General features: G+C 60.8%; 1 protein-coding gene across 29 annotated transcripts in view; it reads right to left on the reverse strand.

Annotated features, from left to right (window-relative positions):
• Positions 1–26,402, reverse strand: part of NRXN2 (neurexin 2) — a 100,965-nt gene that overhangs the window by 57,552 nt on the left and 17,011 nt on the right. For 10 of the 29 annotated variants that reach the window (XM_084895775.1, XM_084895772.1, XM_084895782.1 and 7 more), the window contains exons 3-7: positions 21,935–21,952; positions 17,372–17,401; positions 15,307–15,378; positions 10,883–11,184; positions 4,997–5,041 (exon numbers count right to left, since the gene is read on the reverse strand). In XM_084895775.1, coding sequence (XP_084751901.1) covers positions 4,997–5,041; positions 10,883–11,184; positions 15,307–15,378; positions 17,372–17,401; positions 21,935–21,952 — 467 coding nt within the window. The remainder of the gene's footprint in view (positions 1–4,996; positions 5,042–10,882; positions 11,185–15,306; positions 15,379–17,371; positions 17,402–21,934; positions 21,953–26,402) is intronic. The other 19 variants (XM_084895773.1, XM_084895753.1, XM_084895767.1 and 16 more) reach the window with 9 other exon arrangements.

Below are 26,402 nucleotides of genomic sequence, written 5' to 3' on the forward strand. Positions count from 1 at the left end.
TACACCCAAGTTGAAAGTGAACATCAAGTCACCTAGGAAGCCAGGGCCACACAGCCTGTGTCCATCTATTCGCCCTCCGCCTCGGGGGCCTCTGGTGAGCAGAGCCTCAGTCCTCCGAGACTGCTCGAACCAGGCACCCCTGTTTCTGTGGAGGGAGGCAGGGCTGCCCAGCCCCAAAGCTCCCCAGGAAGAGGTTCGTCTGGCCCTGTCAGTACCCTCAGCTTCCAGCCCGCCTGGCACTGTGCTGTCCCGGCCCCTGCCTTTGCCCTCAGAGTTATAAGGACCTGACTGAAGGGGAGGGGAGAGGGTGCCCTCTTCCACTCTCCTGCAGACTGGGTGCACATCTGACCTTGCCCCCAGCTTTATGCCATGCGATGCCCCTAGCAGAATAGGGTGGCCTTAATCACCCTCCTATCTGTGCCCCACATTCACCACTATTTCTGTAGCGCAGCCCTGGCCCAGGGGGTGGAAGAGAGGGTAGGAGGGTGGGGAGCACCAGGAGATTCGCGGAGGAAGGGGGGTCAGCTGGGGTGGGGAAGGAGAGGAAGCGGGGGCGGGCACTGGTGGGAAGGAAGCCAAGGGCAGGGGAATGGAGGGAGGTCTCGGGAAGGCAAGGAGGGAGATGACGGATTAGTAAACCCAACTGTCTCCTCAGACAAACCAAAGTCCAGACACAAAAATGGTGGGTTTGTTAGTAAAAGCAGGAATCAGGGGACTTGGTCCCCTGTCCCCCTCCACCCTGGGGTTCAGGATGCCCCTGCCCCCAGCCCCCCCGCACAGCTTCTGGAAGGGGTAGGGCCGGCGGGGAGGAGGCAGGGGGGGCATGCCACACAGAACAGCCACTGCATCGAGGGCGCATGCGGGTTAGAGGGCCGGGGGGGGGGCCCAGCGGAGACAGCACGGCCACCGTGAGAAGGCATGCCCGCAGGCCGGGAGATGGGGAAGCAGAGATGGAGGCTAAAGAGCGAGGGGACAGGAAGGAGAGGCTTCCTTCCGGCAGAGGAGGGGCGGGGCCCCACTGGGACAGCCCTGTGGGCCGAGAAAGAAAGGGAGCGGGCGTGAGACTCAGACCTTCCCCACCAGAGGGTGCCCAGGCGCTCACGCCCACGGCCCACACACCGCTCCTCACAGACCCCAGACACGCCTGTCACACACACACACACACACACACACACACACACACACACACACCACTGGCGGCAGGCAGAGGGGAGGGCTCGGTGGGCTCATTTCCAACCAGCATCCTTTCCGTCGGCAGGACCACGGCCAGGGCCCCAAGACACAGCGCAGACACGGCATCCAACTCAGACCGTCCGCTCAGCCGGGCCACTCCACACAGACAGGCGGGCCTGAGGCAGCCGGAAGGAAGGGGCCACAGCTCTGCCCCAAAGAGCCGTGCCCAGCCGGGGACCCGAGTGGGGCGCACCAAAGACCCAGGAGCCCAGCGCCCAGCCACCCAGCCCCGGCTCCACTTCCCGGGGCGGGGAGGGTGGCTAGAGGTGCTATAAGGGATGGGAGGGCTCTCTGCCCTCCCCACTGTCCACTGACCCCCCCTCCCCTCTGCTCAGCTTGGCTCCCTGCACGTGGGCGGGCTGGTACGATGTCAAACCAGGCCCTGACCACAAACACCCTCCCCCAGGGCCACGCCCCAGGAGGGAAGGCAGGCAGAGCGGGAGCCCCCTCTGGCATCATGCAGTGATCACAGAGCCCCAGCCTGGACGGGGGCTCCGGGGGGAGAGTAAGACCGTGAGGGCCGTGTTCTGAAGGTGGGGGCTGAATGGGCCTAGGGGAGTCAGGACGCCCCTTAGCGGTGTGGGCAGCACTGAGTCACCGGGCACTTGCTTTTCTGGGAGATGCCACTTCTGTGTCATCAGGTCCTCAGGGCTCCGGGAGCCAAGGTGGCTCACCCGGAACTGACGGGGCGGGGCCGGAGGGCCAGGAGGACCTCGGAGGGAGGCGAGCAGCCCCGCTGCGTGCAGACGCTTAGCCGTCTGTGTGGGGTTGGGGAGAAACTGGTTGGGAAGACACCCCGGGAAGATGGCCCAGCCGGCAGTGACAGCCCCACAGTCCATCCTGGCATCTGGATTTGAGGCACAGAAACTTCAGGTCAGAAACCCTGAGGCCCTCCGCCTCCGCCATTTTTTAAACAACCCATTCTCCCTCTCGGACTCTCAGCTGTAAAAGGGGGTTAACCACCCCATCACTCGCCTCCTCCCAGGCTAACTGAGGCTCACAGAGACAACTGAAATAAGAGCACCAGGATTTCCGGGCACCGGCCGGGTGAGCCCACGCTTCCCCTGGGCCTCAGTTTCCCCATCTGCTAACTGGGAGTGGTCTCTGCCTGTAATCTAGACATCCACGGAGTTTAAATTATATTCAAAAAGTGAGAGCTATTTGGAGGAACCAAGGCCCCTGGTGTGTGTACAAAGAACTATTATTCTTTTTACAAGAAAACATCCAAAGGCCCGACCACATCTGATCCAAACCTCTCAACTGGTTTCGCCCTCTCCTCCAGGGAGAAATGTTCAAATAGCAGGAAAAGAGTTAATAAAAATAATTAACTCCATCTCTTGGAGCCCCACTCTCTGGCTCCCTGGGACAGATTTATCGGGGTTCACAAGGTCACCCGAGGCAACAGCTCCGATCCCCGATCCCCAACAGCGATGCTGGCACCGGGAGCACGGCCCTCGGTGACGAAGACTTCAGCCAGGGGGAAGCCACTCGGGTTCTAGGCTTCGTAACCAGCTTGCTCACCCCGTCTCCCTTCCTCCTAGACCCCATTCCTGAGGCATTCTGGGGTTTCACACAGTTCCTTTAGGACTGATTCCTAAGGGATGGGAACAGGGTGTCGGGTGGGGGGGCGACCGTACGCTCCAGGGGTGCTGTGGGGAGGGAACTGCATCTTTACAAAACACCCCTGCCCTGGCCACACTGAGTGTCAGTCAGCATCTTAAAGCGTCATACAGTACATGTGCTTTCGCATGCATGACCCCTCCTGACCTTCCACTGGCCCCAGGAAACAGGCCACGCAGGTGTGTCGTCAGCCCGGTGGGTACCTGAACTCCAGCCCAGGTCACATGGTCCATTTTTAACTGAACTGAGACAGGAAGGAAGGTCTGCAGGGCCCTGACTCTCAGACGGCATTTCCCAGGAGCCGGTGCTGTGCTCTCAGGCTGATCCCGCCTCCCTCTGTCCCAGGAGGCGCTGTACAGAGAGTTCCTGACAGTACTCGGTGGCTGGTCTGGGGAGTGGGCAGCAGCTAAACCCTGAGCAGCAGCTGGGGAGCAGAGACTGGGAGGGCTGGTGCTGGGACCATGAGTGGTTCCATTTGAACGTGGGACGACTGGGCGTGACCAGGTGAGACCTCTGCTTGGGAGAGCTGGGATGGCTACAGGCAGGGCCCGGCTCAGGGCCGAGCAGAGGGCAGGGCTGCCGGAGTCCGAGGTGCAGGGAAGCACAGACCTGCGAGAGCAGCAGGACCAGCCACATGCGGCCTCAGAGGTAGGGCCTCCCGGGGAGGTGGGGAGCCTAGTTATCCTGCTTCCCACCCGCCAGCCCGGCAGCCACACAAACCTGGGGAGCCGGGGAGGCCAGGCCGCTGCCCCACGCAGCGTGGGCCCCGTGGGAGCAGCCACGTCCACCTGAGGGCACTCAGTCCCTCTGCATTATTAATAGGCGATGACTAACTGCCTGCCCCCGCAGAGCCCAGCCCGGCAGGCAGGAGGGAATCCCAGGGGATGGCGCCGCGGGCCTGCAGGCACACAAGCCAGGCGGCCTGCCCCGGCCCACACACACCTCCACGCTGCGCCCGCCCCAGGCCCCCCCACACACACATACACACACGCAGTCACATGGCCCCGGCTCACACTGGCATTTACACATGGCACATCACCAGCAGAATCCCACAAACACAGCGCACAGCCTCCCACTAACACCCCCCATGACACGACAGCATTTACACACACGCGCACCCACACACCAACACACACCAGCTGCGTTTATCCACACACCACGCCCACACTCACGGGGACTGAGTCCAACCCAAACAGAGGAGCTTGGCGACAAGCACCCCAACTTCACCCCCGCTGGGCCTCCTCCTCTCGCCCCTCCACAGGGAAGGAAGCGCCCCGGGCAGAGGCCGTGCGGGACAGGCAGGCGATAGAGCGCGGGAGAGATGGAGGGGAGGAGACGGGGAGAAACACAGTGTTAGTCAGAGCGGCAGAGCTGTGGGGGACTGGACGCTGTCCCTGGTGCGGAAAGACCACTCGTGCCATGCAGATGTGGGGGAGGCGGGACCAGGAGCCCTCGAGGCTGAGAAGTGAGGGTAGGGATGTCACCTCTCCCCTGGCAGCCAGCGTGGGGCAGCCCCCAAACTGGTGTGCACTGGTGATTGGAAGGAGCAGTCTGGACTGGTCCCAGGCTGCTGTGCACCTCGCAGGCCACTTCTGCCCCCCTCAGGGAGCCTGCCCGGCTGGCTGCCACTGGAGGTCGCACCCCAGCCCCCTCCTCCAACTCGAGGGACCCGTCCAGGAGTGACGGTGAGCAGAGCGGAGCATGTCATGGGATGGTGTTTTCCATGGATTTTCAGGAGACCAAGAAAGAAACTAAATCAAAGAGGGGGGGGGGAAACGAGGTAGGGGGGAAATGAACAAAACAAAGCAATAGAAAGAAGCAGCCTGGCATCGGGGCTGGTCTAACCAGAGCCGATGAGCACGGGCCTGCCCCAGACCCCTCTGGCCGGGAATCTGAAGTCAGGAGTCAGGGCGTTAGGGCAGGGACAGGCCAAATTCCTCGATTTCCATTTGTCTTTTGGATTTGAGTTTGGACCAAAAACGAAACAAAAGGGAAGGAGGAAAACTAAAGGAGAAGCAAAGAATCTAAAAGGAAGAGCAAAACAACCAAAATCAAACAGGGGAAGGAAACAAAAGAGGGAGAATCGAACAGTTAAAAAAACCCACGGCAAACCAAACGGTAAGACAATTAGAGTGATATCTACCAGATAATGCAGTTTGTTTACCATAGCGTGTCCAATCCCTGCGTGCTTCACCGGAGATGTGGGGGAGGGGCGGGGTCAAAGAAAACAAAACAACAAAGACGACAACAGAAGAACAGAACGAAAGAAAAGGAAAATAAAATGACCAACTGTGAAACTCAAGGAAGGAGGAGAAATATATGCCCACATATCGTTGGTGGTTTGCTCGGACCCGCCCACCTCATGATGGGAAGGAGAGATCAAACACACCCAAACACTGACCCCCTCTCCTCCCAGTCCGCCCCCCTCCCCTCCTCTGGCTCCCTCTCCCCCATCCCCTCCCGGAGGAAGAGCCTGCTGTGGAGAAGGGGAACAGTTAGAGACCTTGGTTAGTAGAGAAAACAACAAAAGAACTGGACCAAGAAAGCAAAGACTTAAAGATGGCCGACATTCCGCAGATGAGACAAAGGTTAGTTCAGTCTTTCACGCATACCTTGCCCCACCTGTCCCTGCCCATCCCTTGGTCCCACGGGTTATAAGCGTGTTAGTAACACACACAGAGTTGGCAAGGGGAGTTTTCCAACAGAGGGTGAAAGGGCAGGCAGGGGGTTAAGAAGCAGACCCACTTATGCAGTATTAGTACATCCTTCCGGCTGAAATGTTAGGACGTTGAGGGGAAGTGGGGGAGGGGAGCAAGGGGTGTGAGAAAGGGATGGACTGTTATTGACTTGGGTCATGGACGGGTGGGTTGGTTGGCTAACTGGTCAACCAGACGGTTTTCCAGAGAACTGGCTGACCAATGACCATGTTGCGTTAATGGGTTAACTGTTCGAGGTGGGCCAGCTGGCGGCCAGGCTGGGAGAGGAGTAGCCAGCACCCCTAGAGGATCACGGGAGTGGCGAGGAGGAGAGGTGACTTCATCTGGGGACATAGGGAAGGGCTGCCAGGGGCGTAGGAGGGGATATGGTTGTCTGCTTTTCCTGGGGATGGAGGACGGGCAGCTAGATCCGGGGAACCAGGGACAGGTTCGCCCTCGTTCCTTGAGAAAGGAAGAGAGAGTGAGCTGTCACCAGAACGAGGAACAGGAAGCTTGCCCTCCACGGGCTGGCAGAGGGCTCACTCTAAAATCACATCTAATCATCCCGTCTCCCTCCCTCCCTCCCCCTCCCCTCTCCTACCCGCAGCTGACTCCTCCTTCCAGCCTAACTTGACTTTGCAGAGCCCACATTCCCCAAAAAACGTCCCCCAGGTTCTTCAACCACCCCACCCCCAATTCCCTCATGCTCCTGGGGCAGCTGCCCCTCCCAGAATTAAGTGCCCACCACCACCGCCCCTGCAAGCTGGTAAGGCTTTCCCAGCAGCCCAGCTCCCTTCCATGCCCACCCACAGATCCCTGAGCCTCCACTGCCCACAGCCAGAACTGGAAATTCACCCCCTTACTCCTCCCTCAGCCAGAAACCAGCTTCTTCTATCCCCCCCGGTCATTATCTCTTCTGGCCAAAGATGGCAGCAACCGCCACCTTGGAAATCACCCTGGTCTGTCCGGGGAGATGGCAAGGGGCAGAGGCAGCTTCACGTTCCAGCACCAGGTGGGGGGACACCACTGCTTGATGCCCATTAAATACCAAATGCGTGCCCGAGAGCGTGGTTGTGAGGACAAGTATCCCCGAGACAGATCCATTAGAGAGCTATGATAACCAGTGGGCACAGGGCTAATTCAGGAACACAATTAATAAGGGCCTCGCGTAATTAAAAATAACAGAATTCAATATCTAGCAGCAAGAAGTGCTGAATAACCAATATTAATTGTCAGTGAGCAGACGCCATTTAGGGAGCAGGAGGACGAGATCTAACTGCGGGCAGGGCTGGCGCGCGGGGAGAGTGGGCAATGCCAGGGCCAGGGCTATCAGACGGCAGGACTGTCGTGAAGCCAAGAGACCAACTAGTCGGAGGGAGGAGCCAGCTTCAGGGCAGCTAAACAATTCACCCAAAAAAGGGAAGAGTCTCCTGGGTCCCAGCACTGGTCCAACAGGCAGAGAAGAGGCATCGGAGGGGAGATGCAGCTGCTGCTCTTTTTAAATTGGAACTGGCTGTGGAAACTAAAATTAAAAACTTCCAGCTTTCATGGACAACTTGCTTTTAGCAAACAGAAGAGCAAATTCAGAAACAAGCTTAAGAGGGAAGAGAGATGCCCGACCGTGTGGCTCAGTGGTGGAGCGTTGACCTATGAACCAGGAGGTCACAGTTCCATTCCAGTCAAGGGCACAAGCCCAGGGTGTGGGCTCCATCCCCAGTGTGGAGTGTGCAGGAGGCAACTGATCAATGATGCTCTCTCATCATTGATGTTTCTCCCTCTCTCCTTCTCCCTTTCTCCCTGAAATAAATAAAAATACATTTTTTTTTTTTTAAAAAAGAAAAGATGTGAGTTCTAAGCCTGGGCCTTCCACTAAGGTGTCCATGGATCCAAACTTCCTCTGAAAGGCTGGAGCAGGTGACAGGGATCGGGGATCCGGAACCCAGTCCATAGAGATCATGCCAGAGGGGCGATGATGGCAAATACTGGAGTGGAGCTCCCCCTGGATCCCATTATATGACATGGCAACCCGTGCCTTCCCAAATGGCGGCTCCCAGAGAGCCGAACCTCAGACTAACAGAGGGAAGGGAAGGGTTTTCCCACTCACAGGACCCGTGCAGGAGCCCGGGATGGGCGGGAGCACGGATGGCAGCTCGATGAGAGAGGACACCAAGTCACAGAGGGGAGAAGCCGGTCAATACATCACATCTAACTTCTCATGGCCAAGGGCCTCTGCAAAAACTACACCCCGTCTACACCTTGCACTCTGAGTGTAGCCCCAGCCCTTCCAGAAGCCCAGAGGGGATTTCACACAAAAGGCACAAAAGTCGGCATGAAGGCAACCTCCGTGGAGCTCGAGGGAGAAAAGCTCAGGACAAAGCAGAGCGGCCTGCTCTACACGGGGCTGACTGGCCGATCTCCCAGAGACAGGCAGACACTCATGGTTTCAAGACCTGAGAGCCACCCCGAGTGGCAGAACCCCAAGAAGGACTGGAGCCACCCTCGCCTTCTGCACCGATGACAGCACCAGGCAGAGAATGGGAGGGGCTGTGGAGTGGGTGACCTCCGAGCCACCACGTCCTGCCTGAATCACTCTGGGCAAGGCGCCCTCCTTGGTTACATGGGAGCACCTCCCACTCACAGGGCTGTTCGAAAACTCCGGAGATTCGAAAGAGAAACCAGACCCTTGAACTCGAGGGAGGGCTGGCGGAGAGCGGTGTGTGCACTTGGAGGAGGAGGTAGAAAGGGGGCAGGGTCGCGGGAAGTCAGAGCGGGGTGGGGGCCTTCCTCCTGGCTCCGGGAAGCGAGGGGGAGTCTTCCCCGGAGGGCGAAGGGTAGTCGGAGGCCCGTGTGAAACAGACCTACTGGGTCCTCTTGTCCGAGACTCACCAACTGCCCTCAAGAAAGACCCAGTGAACCAGAAAAGAAAAAAACAACTAGAAAGACAGCTGAAGAGACTCGGTAGCTGCTGGCATTAGGCCCTCAAGGAGCTTTCCACCTGGAATAGAGAAAAGAAATGATCGCAAATGCTGCCCATTCAGACAGCACGTGGTGATGATGCTAGGACACGGCAAAGAAGAGCCTGGGGGGTGGGGGCACCAAGGACGCGGCACGCAGCCAGGCCCGGAGGGGCGAAGGCCCACAGCTCAATGGGGGCAGCGAGCCCGTTGGTGTCAGTGCCCGAGGGCCAGGCCTGTGCTCTCGGGGTCACTGCGGGCAGCAGACACCCACCTTGCCCATGAGGAGCTGCCACAGAGGTAAACTTTCCTCCAGGCTCTGGAACCAGGGGCGGAGCTGAGGTTGGAACCCAGCCTGCCTGGCTCAAGCCCCACCCTAGGGTTTCACTGGGCAGAAAGGGGGGTGAGGGGCTGTCAGTGGGAGCCCTGTGGGAACACAGGGGGAGCTGGGGAGCCTCGCAGACGGAGTGCCCCGAGCGGCACAGTTAGATCCTTTGACAGCCTGTGAGCTGCCAGAGAAAAAGATGGCCTGGGCCGGAAGGTGGGGGAGGGGGCCCCAAATGCCTGGAGGACCCTATTTTGGGGGAACTGCCTCCTTGGGGCCGGAAGCTCCTGGAAGCCTCTGCACGGAGAAGCAGCCTGAGGGAGCTGGGCAGGGCGGCACCACGTGATGCGTTGGGAGGCAGCTTGTCGTCCAAATCTGGCGCTGGCTAATGATGAAGTGGTTTCACGGTGGGCGTGGCGGGGGAGGAATGCGGGCGGGAGGAGAGTGAGGCAGGATTAAACTAGACCCTGGGGAGTTCTCAAAGGCAAGCATTCCTGCAGAGATCCCCGGAGACACCTCCGGGCCCAGTGGCCTCAGGCGGGTTCGGAGGGAGAGGAAGGCAAGAGCAGGCGCTGTCTCAGCCAGGCCTCCCCCGTCCTGGCACCGGTCCTAGGACCTCCTGACGGTCTCAGGGAGGGTTATCCAGTTTGAGTTGGAAGCGGGGGAGATCTGCCTCCTTCCCGTCTTGGGAGCTTGCCTCTCGGTGTCGTTCTGGGGCCGGCCCTCCCCAAGATGGCCTTCTAACCACTCGGGAAGCCGGCGCTCCAGGCCCTGCCATGGACCCTGGACGGGAGGGAGAGTCACAGAGCACAGGGGCACAAGAATAGGGGCCCGAATGCAAGAGGCAGCGGAGGCTGGGAAGGAGCAGCAGGAGGACCCAGGGAGGACACTGTGAGGGCGGCACTCCGCTCAAGAGGACCGGGTAAGAAGACTGAGAGGTCAGCCGGAAGTTGACCCCACAGACCAGCCTTTCGAGGGAGGAAGGGGAGGAGGAGAAGGGGAGGACGATGCTGAAGAGGAGAAACCACGAAGGCTGGCCACACAACCAGAGGCACGAACTAGTAAGAGAAGGACTAAACCAGGAGAGAGTTGCGCTGCCTGCACTCGGGGATGGGGGAGGGGCCGGAAACCTTCACCACCATCAGTGAGAGAGAGAGAGAAAGCAAGGACCCGAGAGGCCGGCAAAGGCCTGGTCTCCGAGCAGCGGGGAAAGGAGACAGGAGGCGGAGGCAGGTGCACGTGGCCTCTCCTGCTGGCACAGGGTGTGGTGTGGGCCCCGGATGAGGCGGAACGTCCAGGGCTGGGTACTAGCCGCAGGGGCTGCTGTCGAGCAGAAGCCTGGCCAGAGAGGGCCCCCGAGAGGCAACGTGGCCGCTGCTAAGAGGACGGAGCTGATGCCCACGAAGGTCAGGGCCTCTCCAGGGTGAGCCTGGGAGCCGGAGCTGCGGGGACATGTGGAGAAGAGCCTCTCCTGCCTGCAGGGGGTGACCCAAGAGTCTCCTCTGAGCCCTGCCCATGGACTGCGCCACAGGAGACGGGAGACGGCATGGCCATGGCCGTGGGAGAGCTGGGCTCCTTCGGGGGGACTGGGCGGGGAAAGAGAAGGGAGAACGCTGCCCGGAGGAGAGGTGGGACCAAGGTCCTGTCCTGCCCCCTCACGCACCTGCTGCACCTCCGCCCCTCCCTGCCTTCCTAGAGTGCCCCTTCCCCCGCCCGGAGCAGGCCACACTGCGGCCACACACACCTCCCTTTCGCCTGTGCCCCGCCCAGTGCCGGACACCGCAGCCGCTCCACCAGGCCAGGGCCCCCACCCAGGCTCTATCTCCTTCCTCCAGCTCCCGCATCGCCTTTCTGCCAGCCCTGCCCTGTCCCCCAGACCCCTGCCCGGCATCTCTCCAGCGCCTCCCTAGCCCCACGCCCGGTCCTGGAAGTACTGCCCGCTACTGCCACCCCCGGGCACGCCCCGTGCCGAGCCTTGCCTTCGGCCCCACGCCTGGACGCCCTCCCTCCCGTGTGCCCCACGCCGCGGCCCGGCCTCCCTCCCGCTCCCCTACCTGGCGCAGGTTTCGGGTGACCCGCACGTCGTGCCAGGCGTTGTCATTGAACTTGCCGTTGACGGGTTCCACGAGGGCCTCGAAGGCGCCCGAGCCCAGGTTGATGACCAGCCAGACGGCGCCGGACTTGAGGGACAGGTTGACGTAGTCGGCCGACTTGCCGGTGTGCAGCATGAGCCCGTTGCGCTGCAGCGTGCGGAAGGCCAGCGTGATCTCGTCCGTGCTGCTCTGGATCGGGTTGTGGGACAGGTCGTAGCAGAAGAACTCGTTGCCCTTGAAGGTCGCCACGAACTCCTCCTTGCCTGGACGCGGGCGTGGGGAGAGGGGAGAGGCTGAGAGGGACGGGGTGTGCCAGGCCGCCCTGCTCCCCTCAGCAGCCCCGGCCCCCCGGCCTGACTGCCAGCTCTCGGCCCTCTCCCCTCCCGGCCTGGCCACCCACCTTCCTGCCCTGTCACCTCTGCTGTCAGTCAGCTCCGGTGCCCCTTTCCTCGGCAGGCCGCGGCTGCTAAGTGCTTCTCACACTGACAGCTGACAATTAGGCTGCCGAGGGCCAGGCAAAGCAGACTCCTGGCTGTCTCCTCCCCCAGCCTCCCGTCAGTCACCCCTCCCCCTCTCGGAGGGATGTGGAGACGCAGGAGGCTCCACCTGATCTCCCTACCCTCCCACCCCCATGCTGGGAGCCCTCTCGGGTGAGCAGCCCCCTCCCCTCCTGCCTCTCCTGCTGAAGGTGACCATTCTCAGCCCAGGGGCGTTGCAGGCGTCCCCATTACGGAGGAGCTAGGAGGAATGGGGAAGCGGTGCGGTGGGGGTGCAGCGGGGGGGCACGGGAAGGCAATGCCGGTGACGGGTGTGCACCAGGTAGCAGGCCATGGGCAGGGCTGACCCGGTGGCTCTCCTGCCAGCTCTCACCCTCCCAGCTTCCCACTCCACCTCAGAGGGCAGCATAGGGGGGCCCTTAGGGACAGCCTCTGGAGCCCCAGAGGACGGGTGTGAGACCCCACAGACCAGGCAGGTGGCTAGGGGTGAAAGTGCAAGGGCAGGCCTGGCTCTCATGGGTGTGCATGTGTGTGTGTGTGTGAGTGTGTGTATGTGTGAGCATGCACACACAGGTCTCTTTCCACAGCACTTTCTAAGCAGAAGCAAAAATGACTGGAGAGGCTTAGGGATGCTTAGCGCTCTCGAAGTGGATGACAAGTGAGGTCAACGGCTCGAGGGAGGGGAGTTGGGGTCCAAGCCCCACAGCTCCACAAGCCAGAGCCCACACGGAGGGTAGAGAAAGGGGCGTGGAGGCCGGGAGGGCAGATGTGGCTTCCCCTCCCAGCGAACAGCTGGCCCGGCACCGCAGGAACAAGATTGCCCGCAAAAGGCCTTACGGAGAGTGGGGGTCCTCGGCACAGGCGCCCAGGGCTGGCAGGAGCGAGGCCCGGGGCTGGGGGGTGCCAGGCTCTCCTGAGGCGCCTGCTGGGCCGGCCACAGCAGCGGGTGCCATGTGCGAGTCAGGGCTCTGGTGCACATTCTGCTGACGCCCCTCCCCTGCTCACAGCAGCCCCACTTCTCTCCGCCCGGGCAGGCTGCCCGCAGACTGTCCTCACTGCCTCCGGATGCCAAAGCACCAGCTGCCGCCCCTGCGCCTGGCACCGCACCTCCTGCAGCTGGCGGGGCCCAGTTTCCTGAGGCCACGGGGCAGCGAGGCTGGTGAGGACACGGGCAACGTGGGGACAGTGGAAACCCGCCCTGCCCACCTGGGGGCTGCATGGGAGGCTCGGAGAGAAAAGGGGAAGGAGTCAGGCAGGGGCAAGAAGGGGAAGGTGCAGAGGGAGGCCGGGGAGGGGGAGAAAGAGGGACCATCGACGGAAGGGTAATGGTGGCAGCACAGCTGAGGTGAGCGAGTGAACGTCTGAATGAAGACAGTAGCCACTGGGAGGCACAGGACGGGGAGGGGAGGAGGGCCAGCCAGGAAAGGGGACAGCGACCTCTAGGGAAGGGAAGCCAGGCTTCCTCTGAACTTGGCTGCTTCCATGGCAACCAGGCCCGCTGCCTGGGCACCGGCGGGGTGGGCCTGGGGGCTCAAGGACCAGAAAAGGGATGTGTTTGACCTTGGGTTTGCCACACATCCTACTCCCTCCCAGGAGCCAGGCCTTCCCTCCCTCTCCCTCACCTTCGCTGCAGTCAAAGAGAATATCCATAAAGGGAGTGTCAAGTAGAAAAAGGGAAAGAATAAGGCAACCACATGCAAAAGCGATTGGGCAGAACAAAAGAGGCCGGGGACAGGAGGGGGCGGGCCTGGGCTGACCGCACAGCCAGCGCTCCCTCCCAGCGAGGCTGCGTGACCGCTTTCCCAGGGCAGCCCGACCCCAAGGCCCCAGCCGGAGAGGCCTGGGCAGCCAGAGGGCGCCCGGAAGGGGTGAGGAGAGGGACAGAAAAGAGAGAGCAGGTGTGAACGGGAAACCCCAGGACGGTGGGAAGGACAGAGAGACCCTGAGTAGGGAGGAGGGAGCAGGACCTCAACGGCTTTTGTAGGGGAGGGTGCGGTGAGGATCCTTGGGTGAGGATGCGGAGGCTGCCAGGTCTGGGAGGAGCAAGACCTGATGCACCAGGGGGCGCTCGCCCCCATCTCACAGCCCACACCACCCCTAAACTACAACTCCCAGCAGCGCCTGAACAGCAAGCTGAGCTCCGAAATGCCCCTGGCACAGAAAGGGGGGGTTGCCCCTGGCACAGGAAAGGGATGTTGCCCCTGGCACAGGAAGGGGGGCCGCCCCTGGCACAGGAAGGGGGGTCGCCCCTGGCACAGGAAGGGATGTCGCCCTGGCACAGGAAGGGGGCAGTGGCGGATGCGTGTGTATCTCCCAGGCCAGGGAGTGTGGAGCCCACAGGGTGGAGCCCACAGGGTCCCAGGCCAAGCGGAATGTGCCCAGAGACCAGCTGTGGCCCTGGATTTCTGAGCGAGGGGGACAGAGCAGCTGCCGCCTCTCCAGCCCGGCCCAGAGCCCTCCTGCGAGGTCTCCGGCCCCGGCCCCTCCCGCTGGCCGGCACTACAGCTGTCTGCTGGCTCGTTTGGCACCTGCTGCCGGTGACATCTTGTACCGCTCCCTGGAGAGGAAGTGCGAGGTGAGAAAGGCCTGGGCACGAATGCCGGCGCGGTGACCTTGGCCAGGAGGCAGCATCGCGGGCCCCGCTTCCTCCTCTGGACAAAGGAGCTAATCACGGCCTACCTCGCGGGTTGCCGTGGGCACTCGGAAGCGAACAGATGGACGCGACTTTCTCAACTGTGAGCCGCGCCACAAATAAACGCCTCTTGTGCTGGCATGTGCGTGTCAGTGCGCTCCTCTCCAGATCAATGAATAATTAATTCCTCTGGACAAAGTCTGCACTTTGCGTGTCCCACGCTTTATGATGCTGATTTGTTAGGATGTCAATGAGCCCCTGAGGACAGAGACCATCCTCTCACTTAGAATCCAGGTGCCGGGCACACACTGCTCCTGAGAGGGCGCCGGGGGAGGTTGAGGCACACAAATGGACACCCCAAGCGCTGTCCTCGGGGGCTCGTCCAGGTGAGGGAGGCAGACAGGTGGAGTGACAGGGCACAGTGAGACGGGCGACAGAGCGGACGTGTGGCCAGGGGAACACAAGTGTCTGGGTGCACCAGCGGGGGGTGCGGGCGACTTCCCGGCTGGCCAACCCGCCTGCTTTTCCCAGAGTCAGCTGAAAGGAATACCAGCCCGCTGGGGGAGAGGGCAGGGATGGCGGCCGTCCAGGCGGACGGAACAGCGTGTACAGAGACACAGACGGGACCCTGCACCCACTGGCATTCCCAGAGGAGCTGGGAAAGTGCCCTGCAAACTTCTTAGGAAGGAGAATCTCTGAAGAGAGGCAGCCTCGGCACTCACCACCCGCAGCCCACGGGCAGAATCTGGGGCTGGGGGAGGAGGGATGCGGGGGGGGGGGGAGGAGGGGGCGGGGCCACTTCGGCAAGTGACAGGTTCCTCCTCAGGCAGCAAGCCCTTACAAAGGGTGGTGGAGCATCATTTAGGTGACGCATGGGGTACATACGTCATATATAACATATGTCATATATAACATACATAACACCACATCTGCAAACCACACTTAGATGATTAAATGGGGGCGGGGGGGTGTTACCCTGCTACCTGGCCCACCAGGGAAACATACTCCAGCAATGAGACTGAACAACTGCCACAGAAAGGCGTCTGGGTGGTAGACCGAGGTCACCGGCACAGCTGAGCTTTGGGGAGGGAACGCAGGCTCGTGGCCCTTCTCACCGGGCGGTCCCGGGGGCGCGGGCCCAGGCGTCCCGGGGCCGCAGAGCGGGCACACCTTTACCCACTAGCCTCCCCCACGGGAAGTGCAGTCTGCCTGCAGGGGCAAGGGCTGGGCTCTCCAGGGACCGTGGGGTCACTGACCTTTTGTCGGCTGGTGCACATCACCGGCTCCTCCTCTCCCGGCCCCCCCCTCGGAGAACAGTAAGGACCCTACTGGAGAAGCAGAATTGGGGAGTCAGGCACAGGGGGCTACCCAGCCGTCCCTCCCCAGCCTTGGGTGATGGAGGGCCCTCCGGGGCAGAGATCCTCTCGCTTGGAGGTACACGTTTGGGGCAAGGGGAGCTGCTCTGGGGATCCACTCGCTCTGGGGACTCTCGGGAAAGGGCCTGTTGACAGACCAAGACCCCAGGAACCCCATCACACTCAGGACCACCAGATTCTGCCCTGTTCCCAGGAGTGAGGGGGCGGCAGAGAGGCAGAGGCCTCGGGCTGGTTCAGGGCCCTGGAGGCCCCGCCAGGCTCTCACCCTCTGCTGGGTCAGAGGGCACACTCTTCCTCCAGAGCCCCCCAAGCCACACACCACACCTCTCCCCGGACCTGTGCCATCCCCCAGGCAACCTGGCTCTGTCTACACCTGGTGCGGTGAGAGGATGCTCTCATGGCCCTTTGTCCCTCCCGGCCTTGCCCATTAGCCTGTGGGCGTCACAGGGGCAGGGCCATGGATTCTGTTCGCACACTGTCCCTCCTGTCCCTCCGTTGTGTCTTCAGAGGGCTGTGCACACCAAGGGCAGTCCTGCCTAGCCGGGCTACTGTTTAGTGGGGAGCCCTTTCCCAGGGTGCCTCCTTCTCTGGACCCCCGGCTGTGAGCTCCAGGCCTCCTCTCCCCAGGCCCCAGGGGCACATGTCGTTATGCCCAGTGCCCGGTCAGCTTAAGCTCTCCACCCCCACTGCCGGTGACGTGTGTGCTTGGCGCCCGGCTCCCCGGCACCCACACCTGGCCAGACCCCAGGGGAAGAGGGGAACTCAAGAATGGAGCTCCCACCCCAACCCCAAAGCCCCAGAGCCAAAGCTAGAATGACGCCTCGACAGTGCACCTTCCCGGGGAGGGGCGCCCTTTCGGCCTTCGTCTATGACCAAGGTGCCCCAGCCAGCGCCCCAGCACCAGGCGCTGACAGGCAGGAAGGACGTAAGGGAGCCGACCAGGTCCTGACTGCCCAGCTGGGACTCCTTTCCTGGCATTCCTTGCCGTATGTGGCCTCCCTACCGGATCACGCCGCTGCCTCCCAGACCCGAATCCACCCAGACTCCAGCTCCGAGTCTCTGTCCTGTCGGCCTCTCCTGCCTCCGCCCTAGGCGGGTGAGCCCAGCAGAGGGCTGCCCTGGCAGGGAGCAGTCCTAGAGGCCACGAGCTCAAGGGAGGCCTGGTAGGTCCTGGCGGGCAGGGCCACCGTCGGCACCCTGGACTCTGCCCGGTGCTGACCGCCAGGCTGGCTGACATGGCAGGGGCTCGGTCGAGGCTAAAAATAGATGCACAGCCCCAACGGCAGCACCAATTAGTCGGCGTGATCACTAGCGAGCCACTTCATCCTCCGGGCCTCACTGTCCTCCTCTGCTCCGCGGTCAGAGCCTTCAAAGACACGGGGGGAGGCCTGCAGAGGGACAGCCGTGGAAAGGGGGACTCCACGCCCGGGCTCCCCTACGCTCCCACTCACTCCACTGTGGGCTCAGGGGGCATCCTGCAGCACCAGGGGGCGGGGACCAGGTGCCTAAAACCCTATTTCTCCAGCCCCCGCTTTCCTCTTTGTACTCGGATTGACAGAGAAGAAAGAGTGATCAGAATGAGTGGAAGGAAACAAAACGCACCATGAGAGAGAGAGAAAGCAAGACACACCACCAGGAGAACACAAAAAGGTGACTGGAGACACGGCAGGAGTTCAAACATCTCTTGATGTCAGAAACCAAGGTGAGATGCGGGGGGATGGAGCGTGGGGGGGGGGCGGAGGGAGGGGGAGCACAGACACGGACAAACCCCCACCCCCACCCGGCACCCCCCAAAAAATAAAGACATGGCAGAGGAAGGGGATGGGAAGGCAAGGTATGGGGGCCAGATGGAGGAGGGGGGAGGAGCACAGGGGGAGCAGGAGATCCAGGCGCAGGTGGGGGCAATCCAGTCCAATCCAAAGCAAACCAGAACTTCAGACCATACCTTCGCTGTTTAACGTCAGGTGAGCCGGACCTTGGAGAGAGGAAGGAGAGAGAGAGAGAAAGGAAAAACAGAACAAAACAGAAAGAAGAAGAAGAAAGGAAAAGGGGAAAGAAACAAAGAAAACACGAGTCATCAAAATCAGCCAGAGAGGGGGAGAGAAGCTCTCGCTGCCACAATTTAAAAACCCTTTTAACTTGTGACAGACATCGGGGGAGAGCCCCAGTCCAGAGGCTGGGGACGGGGCCCGATGCCGAAACAGAGGGGGGAGGGCATGAGAGGGGCAGAGAGAGGGGTGAGGGTGCAGGCGGAGCCGGAGGGGGTGGGGCAGGGGGTCGCTGCAGGGGGAGAGGAGATTTTGGTTTCTTTTTTTCATTCTTGCCGGAAAAAAAAAAAGGAAAAGGAGGAGAAGCAAGAGGCTGGAAGGGCTGCTTTTTCCTTTTTCTTTTTTTTCTTTTTTTTTTTTTTTCTTCCGAGAGACGGAGAGAAAAAAAAAAAAACGGTCAACGAGAAAAAACGATTCGGATGGAGGAGAAAATAAAACACGACACAAAAATCAAAGCCACCTGGAGAGAGAGAGAGTGTCCTGTTAGCGTGGGATTGAGTGGGCAAGGGGGACCTCCACCCGCCCCCCACGCCCCATCCCTGTCACCCCTGTGACCCTGGCAGAGGAGGGGAAGAGGGAGGCAGAGGAGCGCGGGCCCAGGGGGGCCCCACAAAAGTGAGCCCTGGGAAGGCATCCGCCCGTTCCAGGCCCGTCAGCTGCTCCTCCCACACCCTCTCCGCGCGGCGGGCACCCACACCTGGCTTCTCTAAGGACCCGGGGTGGGGACAGGGGGTGTGTAGAAGCACTGGGAGGAAGCAGGGTCCAGGCAGACCCTGGAGCAAGTCTGGGGGCAGGGATCCTCCCACAGGGAGGACTGGGGGCCAGCGCCCTCGGCCAGCCAGGGGCAAAGAGGACGGCCAAGACCATGGGCAGAAGGCCCGGGTCTGAGGGGTCAAACCTCGCTCCTAAGCTGTTCCGTGGCCCTCTGTCCCAGCCGGCCCCCTCTGAGATGACCCAAAGCTGAGTTTTGAACATGGAAAACGGAAGCCCTATTTCCAACATTGTGAGCAAGAGCAGTGGTGTTTTTTCAGGGTTGGCTCGGCCCCAGGAGAGAGCCTGGTCAGCCCCGACCCAGGGCACCCTCGGCCTTAGGGGAGGACTCCGGCCCACGGGACCGGGCCCCGTCCCCAGAAGCCACGAGTCAAGGACAGCTCTCCCCAGAGAGGCGGCCACACCAGCCCCACAGCTGGGCTGAGACCCGGGACCTGAGCCGACCAGTCAGCCGCACCGAACTCAGCCCTCCCACTCCCCCACCTGCAGCCGCCGCGTCTGGCCAGGAGGGTGGGAAGGAACAGCCCTGCAGTCAGAACGCGCCCTTGAAGCCATCCCCGCTCTGCACGCTGGGAGGCGGGCCCGGGCAGAGAGAGGGGCCCGGGCAGAGAGAGGGCCCCGGGCAGGAGCAGCAAGGGCCCGGGCTCCGAGTGACTGACATGGAGCTGAGGCTGGTGGGCCCGGGTTCAGAGAGGCGTGGCCAGGGGCCAAGGCCCGGCTCCCGGGGGAGATGTGGTTCATGGCACCCGCTTCTCTCGGCAGCACTGGTCTCACCCACCTTTGGGTCGAGGCCGGATGGGGCAGGGGACCACAGCTACTAAGGGCTGCCTCAGAACAGAACAGTCTTGGAAAGACAGGTCTTCTTCACAAAACCCGGGGACCATCTTACTGAAATGCCCCCCCCACTCCTTCCCCCAAGAACTGCCGGCACTTCCTCCAAAGCCCAGACCCAGAGCCTAACCCCATCTGACTATCCCTGGCAGAAACAGACCTGCTCGCAGGCTGCTGGAAGCCGTGACGTGGGCCTGCCCTCTGTCCCCCCCAGGCCTGTCCTCCTGCGGGAGGGGGGCACCTCCCCTCGCAGACCCTTCCACTGCCCAGCTCCCGCGGCCTCATTAGCATGCCGCACTCTCCTCTGTCACCACGGCAACCAGCTGCTCGGCTCCCTCAGGCGTGACAGCACCAGCCATCTTGGTGAGGGGAGGCCAGTCCCCTGCCCCGTCTCCTGCGGCTCAGCCCAGCCGGGCCCAAGGGTGCTCTCCCTAAAGCCTGCCTCCCACCGCCCTGAAGTCTCTGCTCCTCCTCATGCCCAGCTCCCCCACCCCCGCCCCTACATCCCCGCCCCCAGGTCCACCTGTGGCATCACCCTCCCCCCACTGGGGGAGGCTGGCTGTGACGGATGCATTAGCAGGGTCCTTCCTAGGGCACTTTATCTGCTGCTTCTGTGTCTTCTCTCCGCTCCAAGAGGTGGGGGTAGGGGGAGGGGAAGTCGGGATCCCCAAAAGGAGATGCTCAGCAGGAGGCTGGGAGCAGGATGTCTGGGCTCCTGGGAGAAAGCTGGGCCTGAGACACAGCATCCAGGGGCGAGAAAAGAGTGGGGAGGCATGGAGGACTCAGACCTAAGGGGGAGCCTCGCAAAGGAGGCCCCGCCACCCCGGAAGCCACCCCCTGCAAGCCCCCTCCCACTGTCCCACCGCCTCCTCTCCCGTCAACATCCCCAGAGGCCAGCGTGGGAAGGAGGGAGCCGGTGACAGAGTCAAGCATGGAGAGACACACGAGCAGACATGTCTCAGAGACCCGCACACAGAAGCATCACACACTGAGCATGTACACACACAGGCACTCGTTCGACATACGGGCACACGCAGTGTCACATCCGATCCCCAGACTCCCCTGCCGCCCCCAAGAAATGGCCAGGTGGCGTCACAGCCTCAGTGGACTCTCTCTCCACGCCCGGCGTCCCTTCTCGCCCTGCAGGTCTCACCTGCGGGGAAAGGTGCTCCCTCCTCCCCTCGGCCCAGTCGCTCCGCTCCGGCTCCTGGCAGCGGCCCTGCCTGCTTCTCTGGCCTGGCCCTTTCCCGCCCCCTTTCAAGCCTCTCTGCCCCTCCCTCCACGAGTGTCCTTCCTCTCCCCACCTCTACTCACCCCTCCGCTCCTTCTCCTGGACCAGCCCTCCCTCCCCCTCCCCCAGCCTCTCTCCTCCATCCTTTTTCTAGCCCCCTTCCTCCCTTCATCTCTCCCTTTGTTCAGAGCAGACAAGACATCAAGAGCAAGTAAAAGTCACATCAGCACTAAATCTTATCTCCAGCCCTCAGAAGGCTGCAGCCACCAGCCACGCAGGCTCTCACGCACGAGGTAAACACTGCCACGGAGACGCAGACACAGAGAGGACAGATGCAGACACAGATGCAGACACTGCTCGGGGTGCAGAGATGTGGGCCACACCACGAAGACACGGTGATGGAGGCCACACCGCCACACGCAGATGCATATGCACAGAATGTATGTGCAGCCGTGCACAAAGAGCTGTACACACACACACATACACACACACACACACACACGGGCGCCTGCAGGCCAGGACCGGGACATGAGGGCATCCATGGAGAAGAGACCTCACCCAGAGACACCAGCCAAACTGTGGGCACCACTAGGCAGCCCACACTCAGGCCCAGAGCCCCGCCCTCTCTCCTCCCCAGGACTGCTGGGCCCCTGCCCGCCCAGGGCAGGGCCGGCTGTGTCCCTCCCTCTCCCGCTGCTTCTCCAGGAAGAGGACACGCAGGTGTGTGGCTGGGATGCCACCCCCGCTCCTGCTGCCTGCCCCTCCGAGGTGCCCACGGGAGCTCCCAGCAGCCCAGCCGCCCAGCTCCCCTCTCCCTGACCCGCTCCACCGAGGAGGAAAGAAACAGGGAAGACCAATCCGAGGATAAGGTTCAGAGAACGACGGGAACCAAAGAGAGCCTGGGACAAGAACGAGAGACGGAGAAAGCCTGGGACGGAGCCCTGGAGGAAACCCAGAGAGAAAGGGCGGCAGGAAGAGAACTCCGGGAAGGATGGAGAGAGATCCCAAAGAGAGCCGTGGCCTGGGCTGAAGGAAGACGCAGGCCACCCCACCTACCAGCCCACGGGCCGGGCCGGGCCGGGCCGGGCCGGGCAGGGGCAGGGCCTGCTGCAGGTGTCAGTCAGAGCAGAGAAGCTGCCCTACCTACTCCCTGCCCCGGGGACAGCCCCCACCCACCCTCTGCCGGACTCGCCAGACCCGGGATCGGTACCCAGGCACTCCCAGCCCACCCACCCCCAACCACTCCCTGTCTGCAGGGCTGCCCTGAGCCTCCTCGCTGGGCGGGGCAAAGCAGTGTCCCCTCACCTGCTCTGCGCGCTTTAGAATCCTCCGGCCCCATCCCTCCCTACTCCCCCCCCCCACAACCCATCTCAGCCCCAAGGAAGCAGCAAGGCCAGGGACAGGCTGGTGCGGGAGACGGGCAGTGGAAGGGCCTGCCCTCTACCTGGCAACCCAATAAGGAGGGACTGGGCCAGAGGTGGGGCCGAGGCTGCCAAGAGGGTGCCCAGACATCCTCCCCGGGGCAGGGGCAGGGGCAGGGGAGGGAGCCCTTGGGTGGCCAACGACACCCCCTCACACAGGACCCCACACAACTGATCGCCGCTCAGGGAGCCGCAGGCCCACTCACCTTCCATGGGGTGCTCCTCTGCAGGCAGCGGGCGCAGGAAGGGGTGCGGAGGGAGAGAGAGAAAGGAGGCTGTTAGCGAGGATACCAAGGACAGGGCTCCAAGGAGACTGTCTGAGGGGGTCAAGGTCCCCACGCCCCCCCAGGCCCTGACACAAGCCGCCGACCTGGAGGGCTCTGCGGGGGAGACAGACCGAGGTGTTTGAGTCAGCGCCTCACACACAGGGGCACACAGGCCGCGAGGACACAAGCCTCTATTATATTTCAGGAAACCGAGGCGCAGGGCAGGGCAGTGGCCACTCAAGGTCACGTGGAGAATGGGAAGCAGAGCCCAGAGCGGCAGGCAGTCAGGCGCCCGCCTCCCAGGCACGCTCCTTCCCGCCTTCCAGCGCATCTCTGAGGCAGACGGGGACATGCTCGGGGCTCACCGGAGACACACTCATGCTCCGTGACACACTGACACACATAGGCCCCATGGATCCGGAGACACAGGTAATCTCCCGCACAGCTCACACCCAAAGCCCCCTCCACCGCCCCCCAGGGCAGAAGAGTCAAACACAGTCCCACCTCCAAGTGCTGTGTGGCTCCCACCCTGTCACTTAACCTCTCTGAGCCCGGTCCCTCTTCTGCAAGTGTGAGAGCATTTCTGAAAGCCCTTCCAGCTCTGGTCCGGGGGTTCTATGACACACACCTCTGATCCTCTGAGTGAGGCAAGGCGCCCCCGGCTGGCTGGGCCACGTCAGTGGTGGGAGGGGTGCAGAGGCAGTGGGCCAACTGGGCCCATCCTAGGTCATGGCACAGCCTTCGGGCAGCCAGCCCGCACCTAGCGGGCCTTCCTGGGCCAGGCCAGGGCTTGCCAAATGAGCCCGGAGAGAAGACAGAAGGAAGAGAGGACGGGGCCGCTCCCCGCACTGAGCTACCCCTCCCGGAGCAGGCTGGGCTCTGGCCTTTACAGAAGCAACAGGCGGGAACAGAAATAGCACAACCTACAAACACACAGACCCAGTGGGAAACACAAACACACACACACACGCACACGCATGTGGGCCCCCGGCTATGCGCGCACACACGCCAAAAGCTGTTCAGCCCATATTTAGAGCTGCGAGCACACGCCATCTCCTCCTACCTCCAGCCTCATTTTGTGTTATTTGCTCATCCGCTCTGCGCAGTTTAGCTCTACTCCAGAAACACATACTGTCATTTATCATAACTTATGCCACCCCCACAATCCACACACTGGCTGAACGCAGAATCGATACCCCACGGTGATCTCATACACAATATTAGATGCAAGCATACCCCCGCTCCACACGCTCTCCGGGGACAAAGACACGCCCTGCAATGAGCACAGCTCCCGGTTTCTCTGTCTGTCCACCCACCCACCCACCCACCCACCTCCCTCCCATCTTCTAACCCTGCCCCACGAGCCCCACAATCTACATGTGGGAGCCATGCTTCGGTTGACTCAGAGCTTCTCTCTCCTGCCAGCTGCCTCCCCGAAAGCTGTGTCTGCACTGCCTCCTCAAGCAGACGGAACCCTTTGCATCTGGGGCCTGGCGAGCTGAGGAGGCCCTCAGGGGACCTCGGGGCAGCCCTGGCTCTCCGCAGAGCCCGTGTCAGAGCCTCTGGCCCCGGGTGCGAGGCCCTGCTCAGTCATCTCCCCGGCACCTGCACAGACAAGGAGGCGCGATGGCCTCAGGGTAACCCAACACTGTCCCCTGCCTCCTATGGGGTCAGGGCTGGGGCTGAGGTGGGGGCCGGGGTCTTGCTGTGCTCAGGAAAGTGAAGGAATCAAGTCTGGTTTGCTGCCTGTACCGGCCCTCCCACTCCTGCCTCTGAGAGGGGCACCTGGGACTCACTGGCCTCGCTTTCTTTGCTTGGTTGCTGAGAGACTTTATTTTTTTTTAAATATATTTTATTGATCCTTTACAGGGAGGAAGGGGGGAGATAGAGAGCTAGAAACGTCAATGAGAGAGATACATCGACCAGCTGCCTCCTACACACCCCCCAATGGGGATGTGCCCACAACCAAGGTACGTGCCCTTGACCGGAATCGAACCTGGGACCTTTCAGTCCGCAGGCCAACGCTCTATCCACTGAGCCAAACCGGTTTCGGCTAGCTCTGTGTTCTGAAGTGACCTCCTGGGCAGAGCAAGCCAGCTCTCCATATGCACATTGTGTCATTATCTTGCATTGGTGGTTCAGTGGTAGAATTCTTGCCTCCCATTGTGTCCTTATCCCGTTATCAGGTCTGTCCTGTGTTTCCATCTCTGCTTCCTGACTGGACTGTGAGATATCCAAGAGCGAGGACAATGTCTCATTCATCTCTCTCTATCGAGCTGCTTGCACAGTTCCTGGCTCAGGAAAACACATGGCTGTGTTTGTTGAATGAATGATAGAAAGCAATCCTGGCTGTTTCCATGTACTGTGTCATTTCCTCACCACCATCCCCTGGGCGTGGATACTGCTACTACTCCCTGGGAGAGATGGGAAAACCAAGGCTCAGAAAGCGGAAGAAACTTTTCCAAGATCATACTGATCCTGAGGGGCAGCGGCAAAATCTGAGCCCAACCCTGTTCGGCTTTAAAACTTGCAATGAGAGGGATGAGGACAAATATGTGACTCCTTAATCAATAAAGAAATTTAAAAAATAAATAAATAAAACTTTCAATGAGCGCCAGCCGGTTTTGCTCAGTGGATAGAGCATCGGCCTGTGGACTGAAGGGTCCCGGGTTTGATTCTGGTCAAGGGCACATACCTCAGTTGCAGGCTCTTCCCCAACCAGAATCAGTGTGCATGCAGGAGGCAACCAATCAATGTGTTTCTCTCTGCCTTTCCCTCTCTCTTCCACTCTCCTTAAAAATCAATGGAAAAATATCCTCGTGTGAGGATTAACAAAACAAAACAACAAGAAAAACTTCCAGTGAAACTGCATGCTTGGGCCGAAACCGGTTTGGCTCAATGGATAGAGCGTCGGCTTGGGGACTGAAGGGTCCCGGGTTCGATTCCGGTCAAGGGCATGTACCTTGGTTGCGGGCATATACCCAGTAGGGGGTGTGCAAGAGGCAGCTGATCGATGACTCTCTCTCATCAATGTTTCTAGCTCTCTATCTCTCTCCCTTCCTCTCTGTAAAAAAAAAAAAAAGAAAAAAGAAACTGCATGCTTGGCCTGGAAGTCAGACTGATTCCACCTCCCACAAATCACAAAGGCCTTGGTCTCCTCCCCCTCCCCCGGAGGCCCCTGACTCACAGCCTCTGCCTGGCCCACGGGGCTCCTCATTTAGGCTGTTTCCCTGATGGGAAAGCCCTGTCCTTTCCTTTCCAGCCCCACAAATGTCGCTCAGTCACTGCAAGACCTGGCCAAGTCCCACCTCCTCCTTGAAGCCTTCCCTGACCACTAGGATTGACAATCACGGGAGCAAGAACAGTGCCTGGCACATGGTAACGGATTTCCGTACATTAACTCGTTTCGTCCTTAAACAACATTGTAACTCCCACCTTACAGAGCAGGACATTGAAGAACCCTGTGACTAGGTTAAATGCCCACGTTCACACAGCAAGTAGCAAAGCGGGGATTCGAACCCCAGCAGCCCGTGCTCTTAGCCATGCTGCCACGTGAGCTGTCCGTGAGAACATCTGGGTCTTTCAGCAGTCACTCTCTGGAGCAGGTGGTCCCATTCTGCCCCGAGCTATTTCCAACCACGGAAACTGTGAGGACCACAGGTACCAGGTGTTCGCACTGACAGTGGGTCCACTCACGTGACCTCACACACGCAGGTTGTGCCGCCCCACCCAAGGGCATAGATGGCATTGTCTTGCCCAACACAAATGTGTGATTCCAGCAGATTCCTTGGTGAGGACAGCGATGAAGACCAGAACAAGAGAGAAGAAACGGTTCTTAGCTGTCAAAGCTGACACGTACTAGTCATGTATGAAAACTGCCATTTTCTCATGGGAGAATCTCAGAGGCTACCCGACTCCACTGTTCGTGACACGCATCCCACCATGCTGGGGCTGCTGAGTTCCAAGTTCACACACAGCGACGGAGATGACTTGCTATCTGACAACTCCTCCTAAGACGGAGATGGGAAAACTAGAAAAGGCTAAGGTAAGAATTCAAAAGTCCAGCCCTGCCGGTGCGGCTCCGTTGGTTGGGCGTTGTCAGTACACCAAAAAGTTTTGGGTTCGATTCCCAGTCAGGGCACATGCCTGGGTTGTGGACTTGATCCCCAGTAGATGTGCAGGAGGCAGCCAATCGATGTCTCTCTCTTTCTCTCCCTTCTTCTCTCTCTAAAAATCAATTTAAAGCCCTAACCAGTTTGGCTCAGTGGATAGAGCCTACGCTCCAGGGTCCTAGACTCTAGGGTCCCAGGTTCAATTCTGGTCAAGGACATGTACCTTGGTTGCAGGCACATCCCCAATAGGAGGTGTGCAGGAGGCCGCTAATCGATGTTTCTCTCTATCCCTTTCC

The sequence above is a fragment of the Pipistrellus hanaki genome (genome assembly GCF_964339955.1).
Source record: "Pipistrellus hanaki genome assembly, chromosome: 9".
Taxonomy (NCBI): domain Eukaryota; kingdom Metazoa; phylum Chordata; class Mammalia; order Chiroptera; family Vespertilionidae; genus Pipistrellus; species Pipistrellus hanaki.